The 8,476-nt window shown below is 38.2% G+C and overlaps 1 protein-coding gene across 1 annotated transcript; it reads left to right on the top strand.

Annotated features, from left to right (window-relative positions):
- On the top strand, window positions 997-7,701 carry LOC109716752. The gene is made up of 2 exons (XM_020242307.1): window positions 997-1,167; window positions 5,845-7,701. The coding sequence occupies exon 2, from the start codon at window positions 5,869-5,871 to the stop codon at window positions 7,405-7,407; it is 1,539 nt and encodes a 512-aa protein (XP_020097896.1). The 5' UTR covers window positions 997-1,167; window positions 5,845-5,868; the 3' UTR covers window positions 7,408-7,701.

Raw genomic sequence — 8,476 nt, 5'->3', positions numbered from 1 at the left:
ATTAACTTGAAAAAAAAAATCGAGAAAAACACATTTGTATCGAAATTATTTTTTAGGTTTTCATACGTGTAATTTTAAAAACTTAATATATTTTAAAAAATCATGTTTTATAAAAGTTGAATATTTTAGTTTTTTATTTTTTTTTTAAAAAAATAAAATTACCAGTTTTTCGTAAAATGTGATTTTTTTTAAAAAAAGTTTTTTTTTTTTTGAAAAACCAATGTGCAAAAATTTAGAAAAAGAGTTTTTTATGGAAACTCTTTTCTAATATTTTTTTATATATGTTTTTTGAGGAACTATACAGTCCCTAATTGTTTTCTCCATCTCAATTTGGTAGAAGTTTTTGGAATTTTTCTGTATTATAATATATTTTGATTTGATTTTCTAATTTCTAAAAAACTTAGGTTTTGATATTTTTGTTTTTTATTTTTTGATTTGAATTATTTAATAGCTTTCGTTTCCTTGTTTTAATAAAAAAGTAACAGTGTGAATCATCTGAACTACTCTAATTTAATTGGCTTGATTAAATTAAAATCTATTGACAAAAAATGATCAAAATACTAATCAGATAATTATTAACGTTTTTTGAAAAAAAATATTGCATTAAAGTAAGAAATAGTTCAGAAAAAAAAATTTATACATTTTCATCTAAAGTTTTTTACAGTTCTCCTTTCCCACGAGTTAAACAGTAATAATGACAACACAATTGTAAAAAAAAAAAAAAAAAAAGGGGGAAGAAAACAAAGAGCTCTGTATCTACTGACCCGAACGTTACCTCTATGTTAACGCATACGTGCTGTATTTACGATGGCGCCCCCGCAGTACGATTGGCTCATAGCACCCTAGCTTGTAGAACGCGAGGGCATTTTAGGAAAAACGAGTAACGTACAAGGTAGAGCCAAATTCTAGGGTTTTTTAATTACCAATGTCGTCGTATTCCCCTCTACATCCGCGCTCCTTCCCCGTCGCTTCCTCTTCCCGCGCCTCCCCTCTCTCTCTCTCTCTCTCTCTCTCTCCTTCCATTTTCGATCTCGCTTGGATTCACAAATCTCATGCTTCTAATTCCAATTTGGGGAGCGCTTGTTTCAAAATCTATGCTTCGGATCGGAAGCGGAGAGCTCCGTGAGAGCGATTGAGCTTCGAACGAGCCCCAGTTCTAAATCCCGGGTGAGTTCCCATTCTCTCTCTCTCTCTCTCTCTCTCTCTCTCTCTCTCTCTCTCTCTCTCTCTTGTTGCCCAAATTCGGAGTTCATTTTGCGTAATTTACGAATCGAAAACGAGGGATTATTGTTTCAAATCGGAATGATTGGGTAATTAATAAAGTAGTTAGGAGAAATCTACCTAATTATTACTTCCTGTTTAGGAATTAGGATCGCTCTCTCTTTGACTCGCCGTACCAGATTACTAATTCATCTGAGCGGTCGTTGATCTCAGCCGTTGAATTTTGGGGATCATCTTGTAGTCGACCATATTTGTATCTGGTGATGCATAAATACTCAGCGATATGTTGTTTGATATTAAAAGTTTTTTTATTATAATATTTATAATTAAAATGTGTTAGTTAATGTCTAAAATATATTATTATAGTTAAATTATAAATTAATTTTATAAATAAACTAAACTATTCTATTAAATTACAGTTACATAATTCATACGGACATCCAGATAAAACCTTCCTGTAGGGAGTGACAATATAGTCTAGGACAAAAATTTAAGTGTCCATCGATACGAACTGTATTTATCGTACTGTATCATGCAACAAAACTATCGGCACGATACAGTTTTGTGCCAATGACAAAGCTTAAAATTTTCTATTTTTTTAAATTAGTAAGATTTTTTTTTCAAAAAAATTTAAAAAATTTGATAAAAATGCATAATAAATAATTAGAATATTTTGTTGCTAAAAAAAATATTTTATATTATTATGTGCATATATATATATATATATATACTATATAGCATTAATATATATATAAGTTTTCGGTACGATCCGATATGCACTTTTAGTACCGTATCGATAAGTTTTCGGTACGATCCTATATTGCGGTACTAAAATTTTGGTCTCAAATAAATATACTGTCTTTCAAATGTAGTATAAAGTATAATTTTATGAGCTATGCTGCTTGTATATATAGTTAAGAAGTAAGCATAAATTTTATATTATTTATATTAATTTTTTTGTGAATTATGAAAAATGTTCCGTACACGCCACAATATAAAGGTGTATATTTTACTCTTTCAAATTTTAAAATTTATAAAATATTATTGAATTTAGGGTGAATTTTAGTATTGCAAAGGAAACGTTGCTTGTAAATTATACACTTGTTTTTGAGGTACAAGTAATATTTTTCTAATTTTATTCTCGTATGTATGTGCGTAGGAAAAAATTTATAATATATCAGTTATATTTCTATTTATTTTAAATTCATCTATCCTATTATGATTAAAAAATAATTTTGTTATATGTTTTTTTAAAAAATTTTTTTTTTTTTGAGAGATAGATAGCACACTATCCGTTTCGTTTATTTAAATAAATTTAGCTGAAAAATGTGAATCAATTAAAATTTGAATTTGAGTTTCGGATACTAATCACCAAGTTCTTTACCACTTGTTCTAGGGACGGTCGGTAAAAAATATAATTAATTTATTACTGATGATATAGGTACGATACTGTAGATTTTATCTCGACTGATCGCGTGTAATTGTGTACTGTTTTATTTTTGCAACCGCTTGGGTCCCCTCAGGAAAATTCTAGAATGCAACGGGTATATTAGTGACGTGGCGTAACAAACCAATCAAATTAATCCTTTGAAGAATATATGTTCCATCATGATTGTAAAAAAGTATTTTTATTATACTTTTGTTTGAAAAAGAAGGAATGTGATTGGCTTGTTATTGATGACGTGGTGCAAGTGTGACAGTGCAGAATTCCTCTTTGCTCAGAACCTGAGAGTGCTGTTGTGGCACGTGATTCTGAGCGTACGGGCTGAGAATGACATGTTCGACAATGAAATGGGGAGAGTCATAGGATTGGGAGGGAAAAATGCTGGGAAAGTGTTTGAGGGAGCCCTATCTGGCAAAATACATATGAAAAAGAAAATACTACGCCTACTACACCTTTACACTAACTCATTATATTCTTTTTTTTTTTAATTTTAAAAATAAATTTAGCCAAAAAAAATATAATATAAGTAGATTTTAAATTTAAAATTATGAATATTAATTCTTAACTTTAGTAGTAGAAAAAAAAAAAGAAGTTAATATGAGAGGTGAGTAAATTTTCTAGTCTTTTAAATGCTAGAATGTAAATTTTACATCCGTCTAGTAAGTGTACATTGGCCCTCACTTTTTAGGGAGCGGTTATAGAATTGCGTGGTAAGTAGTAACTATGGTTCCAAATTAATTTATTTATTATTTTGTATTTAAATTTATTACGAATTAGGGAGAGTGTTTGAACACAAAAGAGAACCGTTTGGTTTTAAGATTTTAATGGATTTTAATTTTTCTCTTGAGAGTACAAAAATCTAGTCTCAGAGTAAATAAGAGTGTATTTTAGTTGGTGTTTCAGTAGTTATATTTGCATTTAGCTCGTTTGGTGATATATTATTGTCGAAAGTGCTGCTGCAATTGGGAAAATTTTATTAATTGCATATCGCTGGAAGTGGAATTCACAAATTTAATTATTTTATTATTTAATATGTGAGGGTGAGATTGTTCTTAGAAGATAAAAGTTTTTTTAACAAAAAAATGTAAAAAACTGGGTGAGGGAGCAAATTCCAAATTACTCTGTACTGTTGTTGTATTTTCAAATGCATCTAATTTGAGCATAGGTTAAAAATATGTTTATAGGTAGGTCCCATTCTTGCATGTAGGCACGATTACAATAATCTAAAATTATGCAGAACCTATTATTCAATGGGCTTGATATAGGAATCAACATAATAAATAAACAAAAGGAGAACCATAGCCATTACCTTTATCAAACTCTATCCCTTTCCGTCATGTCCAAATAAAGCGAAGTTAGTGTATACGCCATATGAATAACGCTGCTACGCAATTGAGTTTTAACTTTTAACTAGCTAGTGTGAAATGTGCACATTATACGTAATAAAAACGTACGAATTTGACCTCTCAAAAGTTGTATAGAAAGGATAAAGTAGTAAAAGAAAGAAGAAAAGAAAACAGGGATAAGAGAGAGAATGTTTGGATGAACAATGGCCCTTCGCAAGGGAGAACTTTTGCAGCTTCTATAATTCGAGTACCATTTGCTCGCAATTTAGAGGATTCACTTTTCGTAGGTAGAGGTTTTATTAGATTCTAGAGCTCACCGTTCAGTTCGGTTCTTTATTTCTTGTGGTACATTGGGTAGCCCAAGTATTAAAAAGGGAAAACTTTAAAAACCCCCCTGTGGTTTCGTAGTTTCTCACTTTGCCTTCTATGGTTTAAAATATATTAAATTGCTCTCCTGTAGTTTCGTTTTTATCTTTTCGGTAGTTTTTTCGTTAATATTTCATTAAATTATATATAAAAAACTTTAAATACTCATCTAAATTTATCAAATATTATTTTAGTACTCTTTAATTTTAACTTTATCACTGATTTAAAAAAAAAAAAATAATGAAATTGATAAGAAAAAGAGAAACAAAAAATCACATGGGGGCAAATTGATATATTTTAAACCATAGGAGGGCAAAGTAAAAAACTACGAAATCACAAAGAGTTTTTTTAAAGTTTTCCCTATTAAAAAAAAGTACACGGTAATTAATAAGTATATGGTACCATACCCTAAACTTTGGAAGTTCTTTTATGCGAAGAGCTAAAAGAATAAAAAATAAAAGTAGTTTTTTTTTCCCTCCTTTTCTTTTCTCTCTTCCTCTCAATCTAAAATGAATCTGTTTTAATTAGCTAAAATGTGTTTAGAAATTAACTTTTTTTCCTCATCTTGTTTGGGCTTTAGCGTAGAGACTTTTTGACATGCATTTTAGTCATTGTTGCTTTTTTTTTTTTGTATGCTTTATTTCTGCTTGGTCCTAGTATTGCTTTAGCTATTATTCTTGCTAAACTTTGCATCTAATCTCCATCATGCAAGTTAGATGCTAATACCCATTACTGAATTTTAGGGTCATGCTTTTAACTAATGCTACTTATTAACAATTAATTAACTGATCCCCTTCCTTTCAGTGGTTATATATGTATGTAGAGTCTAGAAACTTCCCCAAACATTTGTTTGGTCCCTGTTGTTGATGGACAGCCTCTATCTCCTGGGTCTCCACCCAACTCAGATCAAGTACTTGTTTGAACTTTTAATTTGATCCAAATCCAATGACCCTGACAACCCGAGCATGTTTCTATGTTGCTACTCACGAGAATCCAATGTCCCAAAACAAATAAGTATTAATAAGAATTAGACTATTATATTATTGACAGTAAAAAATTATTGATGTTATTAGATTTTTTATTTTTAAATAAAAAAATATATATAGTTAGGATAATAGTAATTTTTTAGAATTGAGTGAGTAGTTCGTTGAATAGTATGATTTAACGAGTAAAATTGATCAAAAGAATAAATCTAATAACGAAAATTTTGATTACATAAAGTATTTGGTACTCGATAGTATAAATTAATGTTTTAAGTCCACAATTAATCACCTTTCTGATAAAGATATTCCTCATTATTAGTACTAGTAATGTTTCTTAATTGAACGCTGTACATCCTGGTTCACATTTTTGTTCCCTTTAGATATTTTACGTTTTATTTGCGAATGCAACTCTAAAAATATTTTAAATCCATGCTATTTATGCATCCCTGTCTCCCGTTTCGTTTCTTTCGTATTTTCCGTGCAGGAATTAAACGATTTTGAAGAGTGAATGGAGTCCGCGAGACACGCACATCCTCCCAATTTGGGCACCCTGGCGAGGGCTTATACGAAGATCCTCCGCCTCCGCCGCGCCGGCGCCGCTCCGGCGGGCGGAGGCGGCGGCGGCGGCGGAGTCGCCCCTGACGACGACGATGACGCCATCGAGAAGCTGAAGCTCTCCGCGAAGCTCTCCGAAGCCCCGATGGAGAGGTTCTTCATGCCCGAGCCCGAGAAGCTGCAGTTTCCTCAGCACAAGCAGAAGCAGAAGCAGAAGCAGAAGCAGCAGCAGCAGAAGGCGTCGTTCTCGGAGCAAGAAGAAGCCGCGGAAGCGCTTCTCGCCAGCGTCTTCGCGAGCGTCTCCGCGGTGAAAGCAGCGTACGCCGAGCTCCAGCTCGCGCAGTCGCCGTACGACCCCGACGCGATCGAGTCCGCGGACCGCGCCGTGGTCGCGGAGCTGAAGCGGCTCTCCGAGCTGAAGCAGTGCTTCTTCAAGAAGCAGCTCCCCGCGCCGCCGCTCGCCCTCCCGGCGCAGGTCGAGGAGCAGCGCCACGTGCTCAGGACCTACCAGATCACCGCGCGCAAGCTCGAGTCCGAGATCGCGCTCCGCGATGCCGAGGTCCTCTCCGCGCGCGACGACCTCCGCGGCGCCGAGCAGCGCGTCCGCGCCCTCGAGGCGCGGCTCCGCCCCGGGCGCTCCCTCGCGGCGCTCGACGACCTCCACCTCTCCGGCCTCAACCCCACCCACTTCCTCACCGCGCTCCGCTGCGCCGTCAAATCCGTGCGCTCCTTCGCCAAATCCATGGCGCGCGAGATGGAGTCCGCGGGGTGGGACCTCGCCGCAGCCGCAGCCGCCGCCGCCGCGGCGGGCGCCGGCCGCGGCGCGATCGCTCCGCACCCGGCGCATCGGAGGTTCGCGTTCGAGTCCTACGTCTCGCGGAAGCTGTTCTCCGATTTCCACCGCAAGGGTTTCAACGTCGCCTCCTTAGACGAGGTCGGGACCGATTGGAGCCGGCGCCGATTCTTCGACGAGTTCACGGAGCTCAAATCCGCGAGGGCGAAGCACTTCCTCGACGCGGGGGCCCCGCGATCGCCACTGGGGAGGTTCTACAGGGCGAAGTACCTCACCCTAGTCCACCCCAAGATGGAGTCGTCCTTCTTCGGGGATCTCGATCAGAGAGCGCTCGTAAGCTCGGGGCGGGGGTTCCCCGACACGCCGTGGTTCGCCGCGTTCGCGGAAGCGGCGCGGCGCGTGTGGCTCCTCCAATGCCTCTTCTTCGCCTTCGAGGGCGAGGGCGAGGGCGAGGGCGAGGGCGAGGGCGAGGAGGGGAAGGTGACGGAGAGGGATCGCATCATATTCCAAGCGCGGAGAGGGGAGAGGTTCTCGGAGGTGTACATGGAGAGCGTGGCGGAGAACGGCGGCGGCGGCGGCGGCGGCGGCGGCGGAGGGACGTCGCCGATCGTAGGGTTTACGGTGGTGCCGGGGTTCAGAGTGGGGAGGACGCTGATACAGTGTAAGGTGTATCTCGCTTCGGGAGATGGACGGTCGTGATTGGCTGCGCCTTATCGTGGGTGGTGGGGCCCGATCGCGACCCCTGGCGCGTTGTAAGGTCACGATGCGATCAGGTGGGTTTTTCTCTCGGTGGGCCCCGGTTGCTCTCTTAGTCTTTAAACGCTGTATTTATATATAACATCATCTTCAGTAGCATAATAATATTATTACTATATTATTATAGACGCCTCCTTTTTGCTATAGAGTCTCTATTTTGGTCGTATTTTGTTTGTATATACAGAAGCATTAATTAAGGGACGTGATGGTATAAAGCTGGTTTCTTTATAAAGTAAATTTGGGGATCTGAGAAGAATAGTGAGGAGGGGGGGTTACAGGGTTACATTAGATATTTCATCAGAGGTGGTAAAGTGCTTTGAAGGTGGTCATGTGTGAGGAGAGTTGTTTCAATATTGGTCGACATCCCAAATGGCTAGATTTTCTGTAAGCATAGCATGTGGGGAGGGTGGCTTGCTTTTCTTCAGAGTAAACCAAATCTTGTAGTAAACATAATAAATTATAAATATATTTCTATAAAATTTAATTTTTATATATTTTTTTTATAAAAATTTTGATATTTTTAAATATATATTTATGTCGTTAAAATTTTTGGCCAATTTGCATAAAAAATTCACTTATTTTGGGCTTTTATAAAATCGGGCCATCTTTTTTATTTTTGTAAATTCGGTTCGCTTTTTCAGCAAACTGACCAAAATATTCTTTTTACTTTTTCTCTTTTCTCTCTCTCTCTCCTCTTCGTTTCTCTTTTTTTTTTTTTCTTGCCGCCGAAACGGTCCATCTCGCCTCTCACCCTCATTCTCTCGCCCTCGCCCTTGCACTCGTTCACGCACCCCTCCACCTTCCTCGCCTCCAACCCCGCGACGGCCGCGCCGCGACTTTTTTTTTTTGATTTTTTTTTTCTTTTTTCTCCGACTCTTCTCCACCGTCTCCGACGACGACGCTTCTTTCGTCTTTCCCTGCCCTTCTCATCTCTCCTTCTCCCTCATTCTCTGCCGCCTCAGACGACGATGCATCTTCGCCGGCGCCGACGTCGACACCGTGGAGGTCACTG

The sequence above is a fragment of the Ananas comosus genome, linkage group 10 (genome assembly GCF_001540865.1).
Source record: "Ananas comosus cultivar F153 linkage group 10, ASM154086v1, whole genome shotgun sequence".
Taxonomy (NCBI): Eukaryota; Viridiplantae; Streptophyta; class Magnoliopsida; order Poales; family Bromeliaceae; genus Ananas; species Ananas comosus.
Note: the sequence above shows the minus strand (reverse complement) of the source record. Positions and strands in the feature narration are given on the sequence as shown.

Bases quoted from the DNA above. Each gene is read 5' to 3' on its own strand.
- LOC109716752 (XM_020242307.1), top strand. From the start codon at position 5,869: ATGGAGTCCGCGAGACACGCACATCCTCCCAATTTGGGCACCCTGGCG.